At 38.8% G+C, this 20,833-nt stretch overlaps 1 protein-coding gene and 1 long non-coding RNA gene across 8 annotated transcripts in view; one reads left to right on the forward strand and one right to left on the reverse strand.

Moving 5' to 3' along the window:
* The window catches only part of LOC122646251 (protein TSS-like), a 59,889-nt gene extending 45,975 nt beyond the window's left edge, over positions 1-13,914 (reverse strand). For all 7 annotated transcript variants that reach the window (XM_043839764.1, XM_043839766.1, XM_043839765.1 and 4 more), the window contains exons 1-9: positions 13,845-13,914; positions 13,612-13,673; positions 12,649-12,741; positions 5,007-5,079; positions 4,455-4,898; positions 4,160-4,224; positions 3,920-4,051; positions 3,741-3,782; positions 3,140-3,658 (exon numbers count right to left, since the gene is read on the reverse strand). In XM_043839764.1, the coding sequence (XP_043695699.1) occupies positions 3,140-3,658; positions 3,741-3,782; positions 3,920-4,051; positions 4,160-4,224; positions 4,455-4,898; positions 5,007-5,079; positions 12,649-12,741; positions 13,612-13,673; positions 13,845-13,914 (1,500 nt within the window). The remainder of the gene's footprint in view (positions 1-3,139; positions 3,659-3,740; positions 3,783-3,919; positions 4,052-4,159; positions 4,225-4,454; positions 4,899-5,006; positions 5,080-12,648; positions 12,742-13,611; positions 13,674-13,844) is intronic.
* On the forward strand, positions 11,533-19,277 carry LOC122646253. Its single transcript, XR_006330578.1, has 3 exons — positions 11,533-11,637; positions 14,375-14,379; positions 19,267-19,277. It is a non-coding gene; the product is annotated as an uncharacterized LOC122646253 (long non-coding RNA).
* Positions 19,278-20,833: the final 1,556 nt, after the last annotated feature.

The raw sequence follows: 20,833 nt of genomic DNA on the forward strand, positions 1-20,833 counted from the left end.
TAGAGCTCCCTATGCACCCTTCTCCAGCCCCTTTCTACCCTATTCTATTACCCTAACTTCCCTTTTTCTTTCTCTCCATCTTTTATTGAGTATTCCAGCCCCAACCCTAATCGATCTCACCTTGTCAGGGTTTTTTGTAAAAAACCCTGACTTTTATCGATTTTAGGGTTTCCCTTTTCTGATGCAGCTGAATTTTGGGGGGTGATTCCCTACTACTACAAGCCATACTCGACCTAAGCTTGGACCTTTCTGATGGTTGGATTTGTTTCTAAAGCAAAAATTCATTAACCTGCTAATTTGGTTACCTGCCAAAAACCCTGATTTTCAGGTTTCAGTTTTTGCTAATTTTTGAAGGGCTGATTACTCCCACTTCAAGGACCAATCGACCTCAATATTGCACCTATCCAAGTTTTTTGAAGACCCCTACCCCAATCGATCTCTTCTTTTCAGGGTTTTCCAAAACCCTGATAAAAATCGATTTGGGCTAGGGATATTTGCTGCTGTTCTAGTGCTTTGGAGGTGGTTCTACCATTAAATGAGCACTCTCCTACATCAATACATGGCTTGAAGGAGGTCTATTTTTCCTGCAATGGTTGCTACCCTTTGTTTCTGCGATTTTTTGGAAACTCTCCCCTTTGAAGATCAAGTCTCAATCTTACTGGAGATTGATTGTTCACCTTGGAGGTTCCAGTCTAGCAGCCTTGATGAGCATCTATTGCAAGTCTACATCAACAATTACAGCCCCCTTTCCCTATGTCGATCCCAATTTCAAGGTTTCCCAAAACCCTGACTAAAATCGATTTTAAGGTTAGGGTTGTCCTATCAAGCTAATTTTTTGAGGAGAGTCTTATACATATCAGAGGAGTATTCAACATGAATTTCAGCATCATTCATCAGTTCTTTTCTGAAAAAATTCAGGTTCACACTTATGGCTCGATTTCTTCAATTATCAACCTATTTTTTTATTGGTTCCTATGTGGCTGACTGCTTCAACTACCTATGGATATGTCTGGTTCTTTATCTTCTATTTGCTGATTATTTTGAGCTTCACTACCTACATGGCTGGTGTTATTGATTGGCTTCTGTACGCATGACTGGTTGATGTGTTATTGCTACTTTTATGTGGAATACTGCTGCCCTATGATTGTGTCTGTGTTTCCTATTATTGGAGATTGAATTACTTTCATTATGGAAGACTCGAATCTGCTACCCTGGAGATCAGCTAATTTGGGAGTACTACAATGTGTTCCACGATTATTGGTTGCACCTACGAACCTATTCAGTTATGTGAAGCCTTTCGGGTTCATATCCGGCTTACTTTGGAGCTTGGTCCTAGCATTGTTCACTAATTCAGATCTGATCCACCTTTTGTTGAAGCTTCTTCTTGCATTCGTCCGGATATCTTCGTCAGTCCTATTTCGCATGTGGGAGTTTATACATTGGAGTTTTGCACACTTGTTCTACCTTGTTTGAAGATTGCTCAAGCCTTGAAGCATGGTGTTTTTCTTCCTTCACATCAGATCTGTATACTTCTCAGATTTGAATATTGGAGTTAGGAGTTTCTCCCCTGTAGGGGTTTCCATCAAAAGTGTTTGTTTGATCGATGGAAGATGGTTGGAACTATATATGTTGCATAATTTACTCCTACTTCATTATCCCACTACTGTTTTTTCCTTCACCACCTCCCAAAACATACATTTGGCATTCCCCATAACCACCTTGGAAGTTACTGGTATTCTCTACCTTATCATTACTTCTTTTTCCATTACCCTTGGCAGCCATTGCTGAATTCTGGAATGTTATGTTTTGCCCTATCTCTCCTATGTCCACGTGCACTACACGTGAGGGGGGAATATATACAGTATACCTACAGTATACCTGCAGCCATTGTAGAGAGCAGAACATGTAGGGACACTAGGTGCAAAACATAGAAGGTCAGAAATTTCATCATTGCCAATGGGTATCTACTTAGTTATTGGATTAAAATTTGTCATAAGGGGAGGTTGGCTGGCCTTAAAGTTTGAAGATATTCCATATGAGGTTCTACAGTTTGGTTGTTTGTTTGTTTCATTGCTTGATCTTTTCTTGCTTGACTCATTTCCGGCTATCCTAATTACTTATCTTGAGGATTATAATTAGAGATTCATCAATGGACAGTAGTAGAAGATTGGTGAAAGCTGCCTTTTTGGAAAACATTTCAGTCCTGTTTTGCTGATCAAGTCTGTCCAAGTTTGAAGATCTTTTTTTCAAGTTCTTGAAGATCTATTTGGAAGCTGCATTCATTTTGGAGCTGGATTCTGTTACAATTTATTTTTCCCATATTATTCAAGTTGGGCATTAGTACCTTGTAAGCCAACTTGAGGGGGAGTGTTAGCATTGTCATGGAGAGAGTTTTTTTTCTTTAAGAGGTTTTTTCTTTAGTTCAAGCTGGATCTTCTTCCTGTAGTATTTGTATAATCCAGCTTGAGGGGGAGTGTTAGAATAATGTACTCCAGAATACCGTGGGGGTATTCTGATCTTTTTGGGGTATTATTTATGTTATTTAGTGTATTAAGCTTATATCAGCTATGTGGGTTTAGTCCCACATCGCCTAGCTTAATCTTATTTGTAACTTCCCTCTATTATAAATAGAGGGGCCTTTCTCTCATTAATACAGGTCATTCTAAGCCATTCTTTTATTTTATTTCTTCTCTCAAGCCCACGATTCTACCAACAGTATCTATGGGTGACCCACCAAGTTATGCCATGTGGATGGGTGATGTGGCAATTCTGACCATTGGATATCTAGAGAATGGTCTGGATTGGCCACTTTCCAAATTTCAGACTTAAATTCAACATATACCCTCCCATTTATTGTCATGCACCTTCTTGGTAGTCTAAGGATTGTCATGAACCCTCTTAGTAGTCCTGGATTTTTGAAAGCTTAATTTTGTCATTTGGCCAACTCTTATTGAGATGAAACATGACATGTGAGCAAGGAACCTTTGGGCTTACCTCTCCACAAAATTTCATCCCCCATCAGACCGGCTATATGGTAGAAATAGGTGAGCCATCCAAAGATACCCTATGGACAGGACCATCCATAAAACCTGCTCCCATTTCAAATTTCCAGAACATAGAAATTAAACATTTTACTTACATGAACTGTTGCACTCTCATCTGCAGTTATCCCTTTCAGTAAGTTTCTCTGTGCAAGCTCCTTGAGTGTCATTCCTGGAGCCTGACTTCCATCATTTTTGCCAGCCAACTTGGTACTTGCATCAGGCATATCTCTTGTTACTGAAATTCTCAAATCACCAATTTTTTCCTCATGCAAAGCAGCGGGACAATTTGGATAGCATTTATTACTGTCAATAAGATGCTGTATAGCTGCAACAGCTTTAAAGATTGAAATGTCGACAAATAAGTTGTGAAGTAAGAAGGCTTTTCGATCTCGGACTTGTCTTTCCTCTGCTGTCTTGCAAGGCATAGTGGCCAGAACTGAAAAGTCCCTTGCCCACGGCCTTTGATCATGCTCTCCATCTCTGCCTTGACCACCTCCATTTCCTCCCCAGTTTTCATCTTCCACGGGAAGATGGGAAAAAGTAGATGGGCTATCCACAGCAACGGGAGGAACAACCCACGTGTTTGATCTGAAACCATAAGGAAGGTTCCCAAACTGAAGAAACAAAAAATGTTATTGTAGACTCGTACACTGTAAAGTCTATGTAATAACTCAGGGTATAAAGTGAAATACACACCTTATTGTGCTCCGTGAAAGCTTTCATGAGCGAGTTGTAAGCCTACGAGGAAAATAGCATCAAAGATAACTAGATGAAACAATCATAGAGAAATGAAAAGAACCAACAAAACAAATTGGAAGATAGCCACAGATTAATGGGCACCAACATCATAACTAGAAATTCAGTTTAAAACTTACAGCATCGAAAGCACGGCTAATTTGCTGCAGCAAACCAACCAGGGAGTGACTTCTTAGAAGCTGTTTCCCTGCAGGATAAAATCCTTTTCGGGAAGCAACGATTGTCACTGGTTTCCCATTACAAACCCGAACCTGCACACAACCATTCCGAAATCTCAACCCATTTAACATAAAATTTGCAACAATAACAACCCCTCCCTTCCCCCCCCCCCCCCCAATTACCAAAAGGCAGAAACTTACATCAATTTGAAAGAAATCATCTTCGGTTTTATCCTGAAGGAACGGACGGAAAGACCTTCTAATGTCTGCATGAGAAACCACAACACAGTGAAACAAACAAAACCCAAATTCAATTCCCCGCCAAAGAGCAACGATATTGAGACAATATATAATCACAGAACTCAACCCAACAATCAGCTGAGAGACGAACAAAATAACAGAACCCAATTACAAGAATTGAAGAAGAACGAAAACGAAATGAGAAAACGAACAGAACAGAACCCAATCACAAGAATTGAGCAAGAAATAAACCCACATTGTACCGGCGGCGTAAGGTGCGAAAACGAGAAGAAATCGTAGAACTGCCCCAGCTTTGGTGGAGGGCACATTGTCGCAATATCACCCTTGTCCGTTCCTTCCGTCGCAGTATCAACGGCAACCGTAGCTTCCGACTTACCTTCGTTATTAACATTAGTGCCTCTTCCCCGTTTGTGATTTCCATCATCAACAGTAACATTTGATTTCTTGGTCTCTGCTTTGAGTTTAGAACTGGGTTCAGCACTATTGTCTGCAAGTAAATCGACCAAGGCTGCGCCACCATTCGAGCTGGGTTCCTTTGGACCAGCTGGACCGGATTCTTTTGGGCTCGATCGTCCACCATGTTTGGGAGAAGACGAAGAAGAGCCAAAGGAGGTTGTGCAGGCAACGATGTCTAGAAGTTGTCGGACATGGTCGACGGCGAGTACTTCCGTATAGTCCTCTGCGCGAGAGAGCAGAGGTTTAGGCTTCCAGATTGTCAGATTGGACATCCACGAGTAAATAATTTTGATTATATTCTAATCCAACGATCAAGATGCATTTTGTTTACCTTCGACGATGGTGAGGTGGCAAGGTTTCACGGAGACAATTTCCACCGAGTCTTTCAACCTGGCGCCTCGGACCTGGGCAATAAAGATAAGGAAAAATGAGGTCTAAATAAAAATTTTAAAAAAACACAAAAAAAGGAAAGAATGAAGAAAGGATCCAGATCCTCTATGGCATGTTGCTCGTAGCGGCCTGTGCGGCGTAGACTTAGCTGCGCACGCAAAGACCGCCTTTCTTTGCCCAAACGCCTTGCTCGAGCTGGGGTAAGGCGGTCATTGTGCGTGTGACTCAATCTACGCCGCATAGGCCGCTACAGGCAACTGGGCCTTAGACGATCTGAATTGATGAAAAAATGAAAAATGAGATGAAAAATGAAAAATAAAAGAGAAAAGAGACACAACCCAAAACGTCAAGAGAATCTCAACTAAATAAAATCTCTTACATGGATCCGTTGCCCTCCAATAGATTCTATTTGAGCTCACACTTGGAACAAGACCTCGATTGCACATATTCTTACTTACAACTTCTTTTATGGTCATTTTAGGTCTATCCCTAACTCTTTTAGCTTCTTCAATCGATATCATATCACTCTCTTTACTGGGGTGTCCTTAGGCTTCCGTTGAACATGACCATACCACCTTAAATGACGCTCTTGGACCTTGTCATTGATTGGGACAATTTCCAAATCAGCTCTAATACGTTAATTCTTTACTTTATCCTTCTTAGTTTTTCAGTAAATTTATCTTAACATCCTCATCTTTGCTACACATACCTTTTTTTTATGATTTTTTTATTATTTATGCCCAACTCTGACCAACAATATTTGGCAATATCAACCCTCCAACTCAATCAAACCTTGCTAACAGGCTCTAACCTATAGGTTATCAATTTCAGTTTTACATTGAACCCAACAAATGAACGCGGGGGTTGTAAATTTGATATTTCAAATGTAAATGCCTAATTGCTCAAGACCAACCTTCGAGGAAAAAAAATTGTACTTCCTTCTAGCATTGTCCGTTTATTTCTTTCTAGGGATTATAGCCTTTGAGTTAATTATTTAACCAGTTATCGGATAGTTGTGAAAGTTGGGAACCTGGAAATATCTTACATTATTTGTTTAGTGATATCAATATACTTACTAATCATTCATGAATTAATATGTTTTTCAAGTTTTATAACAAAACAAAGATTTTTAGATTCAAATTTTGGACCGAATTTTCCTTCGAGGGGCGAGAGAGGGCGGGAATGGGTATTGGGAGGGTATTTTGAAACATAATAAAACCTTAGGAGGGGTTTGTGAATCATGGGATGGTGGGTGAACCGTCCATCCTCTATGGGTGGAGGAAAACTGTGTCCTTCAATTTTTGTTAAGTGATTTGTTATTATGATTAAACTGGAAATATCTTACATAACTTTGTTGGGAAGCTATACTCTGCATGGGATGCAGGGGCCACGCTGCACGTGCCAACCAATGAGAGCGTACAGGGCAGCACAATGGGCAATGGAATTTTTGTCATACATGGGGGCATGACGGTCATTCCATCACCCACCGTGCAGGGAACTTTTTCCCAATTTTGTTTTAATAAATTGCTAAGCAAATTAACTAGAGACTTAGAACAGTTGAGGTGACCAGCTCTAGGGTGGAGCTTACACAAGCTTTACTAGCAAAGCACAATGACACACACAACTATTTGAAGACATCCATGAGAGGAAGAACGTTACTTCTGCTTAAGGTATTCTTATCCCGCTAGAAGAAAAAAATTTTGGTGGCACACAAAATCCCCACAATGATGCCAATTGTCAAGTTACTAGCAAATTTAGGTGACTAATAAGACATTCAGTGATAACCTTGAACCTTTTGGTTCATAAGATGGGAGAGCTAATATCCCTCTTTATAGATGATTAACAGTATCTGAAAAGTCTCTTTGTGAAAAAGTAGGGGTAAGGTTGCATACATTATGACCTTCTCCGAACCCCACAGTGGCGGGAACCTCGTGCATTGGATACATCTTTTTTTTTTTTTTTTCCACAAATGAATAAAAACACAAAGTTGTACCCTTAAGACTCAACCAAACCCAACTCATCTGTGGTATTAAAAAAAATCCAACTCAACTAAGCATTATCCCAACTTGAGCTACTAAACTACTTGAAAAACAAAAAAAAATGAAACTCATCACTTGGTATCAATTTGAAAGACCCACACAAATATAGGCATTCTCATATTCGGCAACTTATTATCTAATCACCATAAAAGAAAAAGAGACAAAAAGAAAAATAACTTCTAAAGGACAATACTCAACCAAACACTCGTTGCTCACTAATCAATGTTTCTCTATCAAGAATAGATTTTTTTTATGAAATGCCTGGAAAAAGGTGACCTAAACTGTGGGGAGTGGGGAGGGAAGATCCCATTTTTCTAGATAATGAAGCACAACTTTAATGTTAAAAGATCAATATGCTTAATTTATTAAAGGAAAATTTAAAAAAATACCCCCTGAAAATGGGCCGATACTCAAATCATCCCCTCATATTTGAAAATACTCAGATCACCCCCTCTACACTAATGGTGTTAGTCTGCTGTTAGTTATTGGTGTAAAAGGACTATTTTACCTTTGTACTAAATCATTAGAATTAAATTTACAATACTACCCTTTCCTTCATCGTCAACCTAATTTTGTCTTCTTCCTCACACCTGCAACTCAATCTCAAGCATAAGTTTGCCGGAGAGAAGGGAAAAAAAAAAAAAAAAACCAAGAGACAACGGGTGGCAGCTGCTCCGATGGTGACTCAACGGCGAGGCAGCTGCTTTCGATGGTGACTCACACTTGCAACTCAATCTCAAGCATAATTTCTCCTTGAAGAATCTTCTCCCAATCGGGAGGACCGTGCAAAATTCAACAAGGCAATTGGGTTTTCTTCAAAACCCTCTATTTCTCAGATTCATTTCCTCAAAAAATCCCATAGATCAAAACCCTCTATTTCTCAGATTCATCTCCTCAAAACCCTCTTAGTCAACCAACAAACCACTGAAACAGCCGAATGAACACATTCGGTATGCAGGATCCAGTCCGGAGCTTCCAGACTTCCAGTAAGCAGAAAAAAGAAGCAAGCGACTGTGTAAATTGGGAACATCGGTTCAGGTCACTCCACTTTGTGGAGTCTACAACGAAAATCCTCTCTGTTATCTGCTCTCCATTGATGGGTTTAACTTCCTCGTCGACTGCGGATGGAATGATCTCTTCGACACCAATCTTCTTCAACCCCTTGCCAAGTCAGTACCTACTCCATTATTCTCTTACGGAAACTTTTTTCCCCTTCTTTTAAGTAGAAATGGAACTTGTTCCCCCCCCCCCCGGGGTTTTGTTTGTTTAACTGGAAACTATACTTGAGGAAACTAAACATATAAACAAGGATGAATTGATGGCGGACGAACCAATTGAACCCTTTCTAAAAGTTTTTTGTTAACGCATTCTGTAGTCTCTGTTACTTGGTAAAATGACAGTAGAAGAATGGGAAAGAATTGGATACCATTAGAGGGCTATTTTTATGTTAACCATACTTTGATTTGAAGCAATTGCATCCTTCAATCCTCTCATTTTTATAATTTTTTTTTTGTATTCTGTTCTGTCTTCAGGTAATACCAAACTCATCTTCCAACGCCGCAGCTGGTGGTGTGTTTCGTTGCCTGCGGCCGAGATTGGTTGAGAAGAAGAAGAGGAAGATGACGACGGAGAGAGATCTAGACAGCATGGGCCTGGTGGTGTGTTTTGTATTTGAAAATACTCAGATTAAGTTGCAGGTCATGTGAGGAAGAAGATGGATATTGGGGGTTTTAGATTCAAGGGTAAAATAGTAACTCTACATTAGTCAAGGGTAGTTTAGGGATTTAAATATATTTATCAGTGTAAAACTAACGGTAGGGTGTAATGTGAGTATAGGGCTCTAATAGAGCGGGTGATCTGAATATTTTCAAATATGAGGGGGTGATCTAAGTATCAGCCCATTTTCAAGAGGTGTTTCGTAACTTTTCCTTTATTAAAATATAGGGAAAATGTTCTTTGTGGGCCACACCCAGACACTATGGGGTGTGAAATGACAGCCCGTCCCACATAAAAGGAAGAATTTTCAGTCTCGAGACGCTTGCACGCACGCACTCATTGGCTGCCACGCATGCATGGCCCATGTGTTCCCCCATATAGAACGCTCTCCCCTTATAAAATGCATCTAAGCTAATTTTTTCTACTTTATTTTGTAGCAAAAGGTTTTGTGCACGAACCATCTCCTCTATTTATGAATTATCACATGCAAAAATCACTTTCTATTATTTTATAAGGAACAATATCTCCAAACTGACCACAGAATCTGTAAGATCTCTCTTTACCCTGGAAGAAAAACTCGGTCGAAACCTGTCGAAACCATCGAGTTAATTCGGTTTTCCAGGTTTTCGAGACGAGTTGAAGGGGGATTTTATAAAATCTCTGGATTCGACCAAGTTTCGACCAGTTTCGATTGGTTTCGACCATATTTCGATGGTTTCGACACATATACCCATCGAAACTAGGGGAAACTTGGCTCGAAACTAAGGCAAAAAGGTATTTGTGTCAGAAACTGCCAGAAACCAGGACATACACTTAGTTATGTCTAATATCATTTTAGCAAATATTTTTGTATAACATTTACTTAAGATATTATTCATACGTAAGCAAATACCTTCTATTTGAATCCAATAAAAATAGTTAAAAAATCAAATTCCAAAAGGAAAAAAAAAAATCAACCTCCCAGTTCAAAAACAAAAACTGGATTTTCGACGGTAGGTGCAATTTTTAACTTTCTAATACTGGAGTTTTTCTCAAATCTAAAAATTCTATAATCTTAATATGTAAAATATTGCTAAAAACCAAAAGTGTGGTAAAATATTCATTTGTTTTGATGTCTAAAAAAACTATTTTCATTCAAAGCGATTTTGACAGCATTCGTGCACACAAAATTAAGTTCGACCGATACATAACTCCTTCAATATAAATCAGATTTAAGCAATCTTGAACTTGTTAGAAAAGCTATTAAAACAAAGCTTTCTAACAAATCCAAGATTGATCAAATCTCATTTATATTGAATGAGTTATGTTCCGGTCAAACCTTATTCATTACCATGTCTAAGAACAATATATAGTATCAAACTTGGAACAAAACCATAAGCAATATTTTAGTGTTTTCTATGTGAAACTAATGAATGGATTGGATTTAAAATATAAAAAATAGGCAGCACAACAAGAATCAGGGCAAAAAAAATAACTTATGGGCCTCGAAACCAAGGTTCGAGTTAGCCTAGAGAAAGTCCTAGGTTTTCGATCGAGATGTAGTCGAAACCGAGACGAACTCGATTTCTGGTTGGTCGAAACCTAGTCGAAACCCGAGTTTTAGAACCTTGCTCTCTACCCCCCCCCCCTATATTGTCATTTGTCAAGCTATCATACTCCCTGGTGCGTTCTCTAAGCCGCCACCGAGAACCAGCTCTCTATTTTATATTTAGACATTACAATTTTAAAAAGTGAATCCCACCACAAACCCTTAAGTCCTTTCATTTTATTCCCAATCCATGATCCATCTACCGAACTATATAAATAGGATATTCTATATTCTTTTTTTAATTTTTAATTAACGGGTAGGTATTTCTATACGGGAGATTCTTCCATTAATTCCATTAAATAAAGAATGCAGGGGCTTTTATATCATTTTAAGTTGGCATTTGTGTCAATCTAACTACATTTAATGTAGATCGTGCAAGTCGTGCACATGCACGGCCATACATGAAAAGTTTTGCCTTCACTATTTGAGAGCAATACAAACATAGCAATCACTCTCCCATGAAATCGGCTTGAGGACCTAAAGCTGATGTTGCGAAAGACATAATAGTGTTTTTTTTTATGGGTTGTTATTCATGTAACAAGGGTGGGTTACGTTTGGTAACCTAACAAAATGGTAAAAAGACTAAAATGTAATGAGCAATGGGTATTAAAGGATGAATTAAGTGGGGGCAATTTAGATATTTCATTTTCTTTTTTAGAATCTGATTACTACATTATAAAGTGACATCTGAAATGGCATTTTTGTCTTTTTCATTCCATATTCCATGCCTTACCCCCTCATTCTTGTCTCTGGCAAGGATTGAGCTATTGTTGAAGTGGTTTTCTACTACAACAGCCTTAACTTCTCAGTCTCTCTCATTTGCTCACATCGAAAAGGTCTTGAGTTGTTCACATCAAAGAATCGAAATTGCCCATGATTTACGATCTTTTGCCTTTCTTTCGTCTCTCTGATGCTACGACAACTTTATCCTCTCAATCTCTCTCTGATCTGCTCGCGTTGAAGAATCGAAAGAAACGTCCAAGGGTATACGAGGAGTTAATTCTTCTAAGTTAATGTTTTCTTCTTCGTTTTTCTTATTTCTGTGTATTCTGGTAACCTAATCCTATAATATTATCTCTTATTTGTGCGCTCTTATTCCTGTGTGTTCTTTTAACCTAATCTGTCATCTAGATAAACTTCAAATGATCCATTTAGTGTTTGTGTGTCATCGTTAGACATTAGGTTGATTTTTAATTTAGCTTGTTGTAGATTTAAGCATCTTTATTTATGTGGTGGCTTCCAATTGAACTATCAGTGGACTTCTTGACTTTCTTACTAGTAAGCTCGAACACGTGCTATGTTCAAGGATAGGCTACCAGTTACCACAAGGGATATGTTCAAGGATATGTTCATGGGTTTGTGCTCATCTAATGGTCTTGATCCGCCCAACTTTTGTCCACACTTCACCAATCTAAATGCTGCATTTATTTTTGGTTTGTTACCAAGTCGGGGAAAAGAAATTGAGAGGGAAACGGTAGGAGCCAAAGAGGAAGAAGAAATCCACTGTGTGAAGAGAGAGAGAATACGTTATTCAATTGCCAACTTCGAGGACTCGCTGGCCAACGACCTAGAATGCAGCCTAGGCGCTTTGCAGTATTCGCCGGTCACTTGGTTGGAGGTGAGAGAGATTTGATGGAGATGATTTCGATATGGATTATTCAATTACCATTTAACCATTTTTTAAGAAATTTCGTTAAAAGTTATTAATTTTTTTCAATTTTATTTCTATTTTCAGCAATGAATGTGATTTTACTCCCTTGTCTCGTAAATTTATTTCCAATTGAGTCCCTTACAGCAGTTTTATGAGGGTAATTTATGTCTTGTTATATTTGGATAAATAACAGACCCTTGTTATGTTAATAATTCTCCTTTTTTTATTTATTTTATTTATGGGAAGTAGTTCACTGTCCAGGAGTGTGGCCTACGCCAGCACTCTCATGTGTCTATCTCTCTCCTCCTCAAAATAAGGGGGTAGAGATGTCTTTTCACATGGGGAGGAAAGAGATAGACTCATGGGAGTGCTGACATAGGCCACACTCCCGGACAGAGAACTTTTTCCCTTTATTTATTTTTGTTTTTGGGTAGGCTGAGCTAAAATAGGGCGCACCAGACCCACAAGCGTTTCGTAGTAAATATTAAATACAATGCATTAAAGAGTAATAAAACATTGAACCATAAAATACAAAAAAAAAAAAAAAAACCATAAAAAAACCAAACATTGAAAAGTTAATAAACCATACCTCGTGAGACAAGGAGTAGTTGGTCAAATGGCACGTTTCGACGTTGACCGCTAAAAGTTTCCGGACGTCCAATATCCTATCCGTCGAGATTCCCTGCATTTTACAAAACTAAATTAAATTTTAATTTTAATTTTAGTATAAAGGTTTAAATATGGTTTGATGTGCTTTGTCCGTAAGATACAGGGGCTTAGGTTGTGTCCAGACACATGGAGTAAGATCGGGCAATCATTTCAGTCATTAAGGGGGTGGGTGGAAAAAATCCTCTATAGTGTTGACATCCAACAATGCTAAACTCGAGAAAAAAGAAAAAAAAAAATGCCTTGCATTGAGTTCACATCGTTGGATGAAACTCCACATTGCAGAGGATTTTAATGCGCCTATCATTTCACCCAACCCTCCATGTGTCTGCAAAGAACATTTTTTCTTAAAATATTTTTGCCACAAAAAACATTTGATCGAGTTTCTCTCCACCCATGATTTCATTCACCAAGGGACAAGAGAGGGCAATAATGAGTATTTAGAGGGTATTTTGGAACATACCAAAACTCTAGGAGGGGTTTGTGAACCCTAGGATGATCGATGAACCGTTTTCTATGGGTGTAGAAATACTTTGTCTAAAAAGAGTTGCAATAAATTAGGTTTCATATCAGCCCAACTTCATCTTAAGGTTCATCTACCCGGTACATTAAACACACTTGGGGTGGTGGGGTTGGCAAACAAAGCATGTGTAAGACGTGACGTTTCAGAGTTAGATTGTAATGAGCACCCCTCTCTTAAAGAGCTAACAGGATCACGTACAGCGCCTTGCCCGGGCTGCACGTACAGCGCCAGCCACAACGAGGCATGAAAAGACTGTCTCACCTCCGCTCGGGCAGGGGTAAGGCGATCTCTTCACGCTTCACTGTGTCTGGCGCTGCACGTACAGCCCGGGCGGAGTGCTGCACAGGAGCCGAGTTTACATACCTTAAGCGTGACTTGGGAGTAGTCCGGCGTCTCAACAGTTATGTCCAGCAAAGTTGGCAAAACTGCAATTAGCGATAAATAAATCAATCTCTAGTAGTTAAACATAGATTAATTAACTACTTAATTTGAATGAATGAAGGAAGGAAGGAAGGAAGGAAGGAAGGAAGGAAGGAGGAAAGAAAGAGAGTTGCAGGAAGGCAAAAAAAATCGAGCTTTTCCGTTAGTTACTTCACCTTTCTCTTCCTTCTTCTTCTTCTCTCCTTTCGTTTTATGAGGTTTCGCTTTTCCAGTCTTCGGAGCCATAGCTCATCCAATATATCAAAGCAAAGCTTGAAACTTGAAAGATGAAATGATAAGAAAACTGATTCAAATTGAAGTGGGAATCTTTACAGGCGAGAAGAAATGCCGAAACGAATAGCAGTGACACTTCTTCTTTTACTTCTACATATCAGAGCTTCAGAGATTGAATTCACTTCGCATTTCATCCGAATGTATTGAAACGAGCAATGACGAAAGAAATTGATTGAAGAGATAGAAATCGGAATCAGAGATTACTCTTGCCTTCTCTTTATTTGCTTCTCTTCTTCGCTTCTTCGCTTCTTCGCTTCTTTTCTCTCTTTATTCTCTTTGCCGTAAGTATCGATAGATAGAGATTTGAGTAGCAGAAGAAACACAACCTTGATGTGCTTTCTGCTTCTGCAATTAACAGTGACAGAAAGGGGGAAGAAAGTATCGAGAGAGTGAGAGACGAAGAGAGAAAGAGAGAGTGTGAGGGATTTAGTAGATAGATAGATAGATTAAAATTTTTTGATAGAAAGGAATTTATAGAGAGAGAAAGAGAGATTTAATAGAAAGATGGATAGACAAATAGATAGAAAGGGGATAAGGTATTCGCATTCGTTCCTTCTATACACAGGGGAATGTGAGGCTAGCGATTTCGGGCCTCTCGTTTCTCTTCCTCGACAGATCACCTCTCTATCTTTTTCTCTCAGCGCTTCTTAAACCCAAGTATTTTCCGGACAAGTAAGGGGTAAAAATGGAAAGTGAAAACACGAACCGTGAATTAAGGACAATGAATGTTGTAGTAAAGGAGTCCAGTTCCTCTGCACGTGTGTGAGAGGTAACTAACCACATGTCTCAGTTTTGTCATTTACAAGGAGAAAAGGGATATTAATGGAAACTAGAGATGTAAACGGGTAAAATACGGATCGGATACGAATCAGATGTGATCGGAACATGACAATTCATGACCGGATATGAATACCCTAAACGGATACAGATGTGAACCGAATTTAGATTTTTGACTATCCGTTTACATTCCTGAGTTGTGTAACCCAGACCTTCCTTCCCCGGCAAATACGATTCACACTTAATCCATGTCTCTTAGTTGTCAAAATCACATGATTCTCATTTCCTCGTTCTTTAGAACTTGTTGAATCTTCAACAAATCTTAAAGATCATTAGTTATTTAATTTTTTAGGCCAAATGTTCTCTGTGTCAGAAGTGTAGGCTGTGCCCAAACACATGGAGGTTGGTGAGATGACCACCCTACCCCCTGAGTGGTAGGCCCATGTGTCTGAGCACAGGCTACGCTACGGCACTGATAACATCAGCCCAAATTTTAATTATTAGTTGGATATCTATTCGGATTAGATAATTTTTTTCCGGATATCTCTAAACGGATACGGATACCCCTAAACGAATACGGATTCAAACTGAATATGGATTTGCGAATATCTGTTTACATCCTTAATGGAAACAAGAACACGTGGTTACCTCTCACATGCATGTTCATCTGCACATATATGCAGAAGATCCATAGGTCCGATGTATTGAGCGGGTGAACCAATGGGCAACCACAGTTGAATCTTCATTGCAAAATGCACAAGAATATTCAATAAACTAGTTTGGAATAAGGGTAAAGAGAGAGGGCAGGCCTTCATGCAATGTTATGGTTGCTCCATTGCGACCTAGTGGGTACAGCTGTACAGCTCAAAATAATTAAATCCACCAAGTTGTGCTAAGTGGAAGGAAGATATATAGGGAATAGAGTCAATCCTATACATAAAGTTTGCTCAGGAGTTTCAACCTTCCATTACTTTTCAACCATTTTTTTATATATTTCACTTTCAAAGCTTTAATTTTGCTCTTGACATTATTTAAGCTGAAGTTGATAATTGAAAATAAATGTTGGGATCTTGTGTGTACAAAATTTTAACCCATCTGATCTATTGCACGAGAGATGTTTGGATTGTACAATAGGTCAAGTTACGAGTCTTAGCACAATGGTTGAGTTGTGCTGTTGCAACCTATTGGTTGCAGGTTAAAAACTTGAAAATAGTTTTTCTTGCGAAGAAAAAGGTAAAACTTTGTACTTTTGCCCCTCTTAGACCATGCAGTAGCAGAAGCCTTGTGCATTGGAACACACTCTTTTATGTTTGGACCGTACATGAAAAACTTCCTAAATGGAATTTCAAGGAAAAATGGGCCCAATAAACATGTTTTGGACCTTTTGGATGAATATTTTTTTTTGCTTTTTTTTTTTTCTGGTACGGGAGAAGGTTTCCCACAAAGGCAGTGTAGGAAGGAATCATACACCACACCAATTAGTGGTTGAAGAATGCTATCATCCACATGGAGTCCACATGAGGCCCACATAATTAGAATGGGAAAGAGAATTTCAATGTGGACCCCACATGGAGTCCACATGTAATTTTTGCGTTCATTAATATGTACATTTTAATTCACCCAAAAACAAAAAAATTTTTTGCCTTCATAAAATTACATGCATATTGACGTGGAGAAGTTTCGAAAGTAGTCATACCTTTTCCATGAAAACAGTTCCTCTTTCTCTATGATTTAAAATACCTATTGCATCAAAAAAAAAAAAGGTACCTATTACATTTTTACCACAAAAAAAAATAAAATTCTATTGCATTGTACTATACAAAGGATATCTAACTATGACAATTAGGGATGAAAACGGATAATCGAAATCCGAATCCGAATTCGCATTCGTATCTGTTTAGGGACATTTGTATTTGTTTGGAGATATCCGAAAAATAATCCGTATACTCCAACTAAAATCTGTCCAAAAAAGAAATTCGAATACTTAATAATAAAAAATTAAATAAATAATGATTTTGAGGGTTTTTGAAATAATGATTTTGAGGGTTTTTGAAGATTTAACGGGTTCTAGAATATGATGAAAAGAGAATCATGATCTAAGAGATATGGATTGAGAGTGAATTGTATCCACTAAGGGGAGGAAGGTCCGGGTTACACAAGGCAAAGATGTAAACGGATGGTCGAAAATTCGAATCCGTTTAGAGGTATCTGTATTCGGTCAGGGAATATCCGGCTCCGATCACATCCGATCCAAATCCGATCCATTTACATCCCTAATGACAATAGGTATTACCAAAAAATAATGAAACATTTTACCGATCCAAGGCTTGCTCTGGTGGTTGGGACTACTCTTTTAGGAGCGTACTCATGGACTTGGTCAGTGGAATCCCACTAATGGCATCGTTGGTCACCAAAAAAAAAAAGAAAACATAAAAAACTAGGGGAAATTGTCTAGATCGATCTACTAGATAGCAAAAACATTTACAAAACTAGTAGGTATAAATTATATTTTACAACAATAAGTAACTATGTTGAAAAGATTTACCAAATCCCCCTAAAGTTAAAAAAGTTAAGTGAAGAACCTAAAATGCCCCGTCTTTTTTTATTCAACCCATCTGTTCTGCATCTTCGTCGTTGTTGTTGTTCTTCTTATACGAACAAGGGGATGGGGGTGAGGCGGGAGAAACAACAGGAGTGCTGGAGTTGGGTGAGGTGAATGGGGGTACAGAGGAGGCGGGGTTACAGGGCTGGTGTGGGGTGGAGGTTCACCGAAAAGGGCTAAGGAGCGGTGGTGGTGGGGGAAGAGGTTACAGAGGAGAAGCAGCGGTGGTTGCAGAAGGGGATACAGAGAACCCCTACAATACATCATGTTGAAATTTTGGAATGAATTTCGATCTTTTCAATTCAAATTTTAAACAGGTTAAGAAACCAGATGTTAGCTTACCAGTAGGATGGAACGTCATCCTTAAAAGTTGTATCAAAAATATATAAAATCAAGTTCATAAATTGGGTCCCATGGCAGATTCAGATCTTATGGTTGAAGTCTTCTCCTTGGAGTCCTCCATCATTCCATCTGAATCATTGGCTCCATTTTTAACATAACCACATGAATCGTTAAATTAGGGTTTTCGGCACTTGAAACCCATAATCACACAATTCTTTCCACTACCAACACAATATTGTTGTTGTTGCTGCAATTATCTTTACAATTGGAACAAAACTCTCTGTTCTATCCCTATCAATAAGGTCGATATCTACGCCCATGGCCACTATAACCAGTGCTCTGCTTCACCCCACTTGAGCTTCTACCACTCCTGCTGCCACTTCTCTGTTGAGGAGGGATGTTTTGTGGCTCCCTCTTCTTTGCTTTTAATTTTTATTTATCCCCACTTCTGCTCTTGCTCTCCCTCATCACTCCTCCCGCCCACTCTTTTTTATTCAACTATCTTTTGTTCTGCACCCGATCCCCCTGTTTGTAAAAGAAGAAGAATTGAAGAAAGGAGAAGATTAAGTGTGGGCGACTCTGGGTGAGGTTGAATAAAAAAACGAAGGGAGAGGGAAGCATGTTAGGGGTATTTTAGGTTGTTCACTTAGTTTTTTTCACTCATATGAGATTTTGATAAATCTTTTCAACATTGTAACCTGGGATTGTAAAGTATTATAAATCTTTTTTTTAATTGGTAGATCTAAGCAATTTTCCCAAAAAAACTATGACGTTTTTTCGGTGGAAATTTTATTGGGGGACGATTGGAAAGTAGATGGTTCTTATAAAAAGATAAGAAAGTGAATTGAATTTCGAGTATCAAATATCAACAAAAAGAAAAGAAAATGCCAATTTTCAGTTTTTTTTTACTCAAAACTAGCTGACAAGATAAATTATTTAAATTAATTGTTTTTTTTATTAATAATTGATCAATTACTAATTTAATTATTTATGGGCTTAGAAAATAAAGCGAAATCCCTGAGAAAATAAAAAGTTGCATCATCCAATAGTGAGATGGGAGGGAGGAAGACTAAACACTAAGAAAGGAAAACCTTGAGGACATGAAGAGTTATACATAAGAAATCTTGCTAAAGAAGAGATTGAGGAGATAAGGGGTAATAGAAAGATTATAGTCCAAAAAGACAGGAAGGGTTAGTTTTTCAGAAACATTTAGATATAATAAGGGACGAAATAATCACATTCACTAATCTTCTACAGCGCTCTGGTAGGGGTAAGGTGGACATTGTACACGACGATGTGTCTAGGCCGCACAGTCCACTACGCGCTGCGTGCGAGGATCTGTATTGTTCATTTCCCCCTTTTTATAATTATTCTAAGTACACCTCATCATTACAAAATTTAAAAAAATCACGTTGCTATGTATCCTTATAGGGTGAAGATCTTCGCCTACTTTTTTGATCGAGCTATATGACAACACTATATGCACCTATTTTTGACCCAGCTATATGACACACTTTCTTTCTTTCCCAATTATCATAAAGTGAGTGACAGGGCACACAAAGAGGGAAGCAAAAATGAACCAGTTGCTTCATTTCTTGCTTCGGAGTTTAGCACTAAACTAGACTTTCCTATTCGTAACATTTAACCTTTCACCATTACAGAAAGCAAAGTGCAGGTGGTGCGGAGTAACCTTCGTTACTCTCTTATAGGGTGGGCGAGTGATAAAGCTCCGGTGAACCTATATGGGCTTAAGGCAATGTTCTCTATGGCTTGGCAACCTCGCTCGGTCAAAGTGGAGGAAATCCATCTTGTTGATGAAGCTCTGGATCGTTTTGTGGCCAAGTTTACTAATGCAAGGCACATGCATGTTATTCTCTTCTCTCAACCATAGATCTACCATGGTCAATTGGTTATTCTAAAATCGTGGAATCCTGCTATTCTTGCTGATAAGGTGCTCTTTAACTATGCAGTATTCTGAGTTCAGATATTTATTCTTCACTGAATGCTTTTTGAGTATGATATTCTTGCTACAATCTTTTCTCGGGCGGGATGCTGGCTGGACATTGAGTGTCCTACTGGGTCGGTTAGTTCAACGAACTCCCTAGCAGCTCGCATACTGGTTCCTTTATCCTTCTCCGGTTTCTACGAGGATATTTCGGTGACAATACAATCTGTCATACAAAACAGATAAGTCTTATACTTTTGCCCTTCTTGTTATTTTTCTAAGAGTAAGAAGTCCCAGATTCGGCTCCTCTGCAATGCAACCCCGAGCTGCACCATGTCCGGTGCAACAACAAATGTCAATATGTGGCTGAGTTGGAGATCATCCGGCTCGAAAATGAGGATTTCAAAATAAAGATGATGCCCCCATTCCGACAAGGAATTAAATACAAGTAAAGGGGGTGACTACGACGACACACGTCATCCCAATAAACTACCAGGATCACAGATACAGTGTCCCAATCCATAGTCATAAACCAATATTAAAAAGACAATAATATCTGAATGCGAAAGACAAAGGAACATTACATTCCAAGATAAATTAGGGTTTGCAGAAGCGTAAATTAAATAGTTGCAAGGTGTTCATTGGCTAATGATAACAACTACTGTAGTTCACAAAATTCTCATAACCATCAGGTAACTATCAAACAGGTATAACATAAAGTTTATACAAGGCACAAGGCCTTCAAAATAACAAAATAGGATCGAATCCCAAGTATCAATAAGGCCCGTAGGCACAATCATCACAGGGGAAGCCATCACCATGATCCTCAGTCACGGCCTCTGGCTCCTCAATGCCAATATCATCATAACTCAAAGACTGAACCTCGAGTCCAGCAAAGTATCCACCATCTGCATCAAAATCTAAAAAAATGTGTACACGGGGGGTAGCTCCACTGAGTTAGTGAGAGAGATAAGGGGATGCACAATCACACAATCATAAATAGTCCATGATGCATGTACATGTTAATTTATTTTTCACCTAGCACACAGACTAAGTCAATAGACATATGCTACTGTAACAACTCGAGAGACACTGTGGGTCACTTGTGTTATTGCCACAATGAAACCTCAATTGTCACTAGGAAGCCCGCACCGATCAAGCCACCAAAACCACCTAGAGGCTGACCCAGATGATCAATGGTCATC

Source organism: Telopea speciosissima, chromosome 11 (assembly GCF_018873765.1).
Source record: "Telopea speciosissima isolate NSW1024214 ecotype Mountain lineage chromosome 11, Tspe_v1, whole genome shotgun sequence".
NCBI classification, from domain to species: Eukaryota; Viridiplantae; Streptophyta; class Magnoliopsida; order Proteales; family Proteaceae; genus Telopea; species Telopea speciosissima.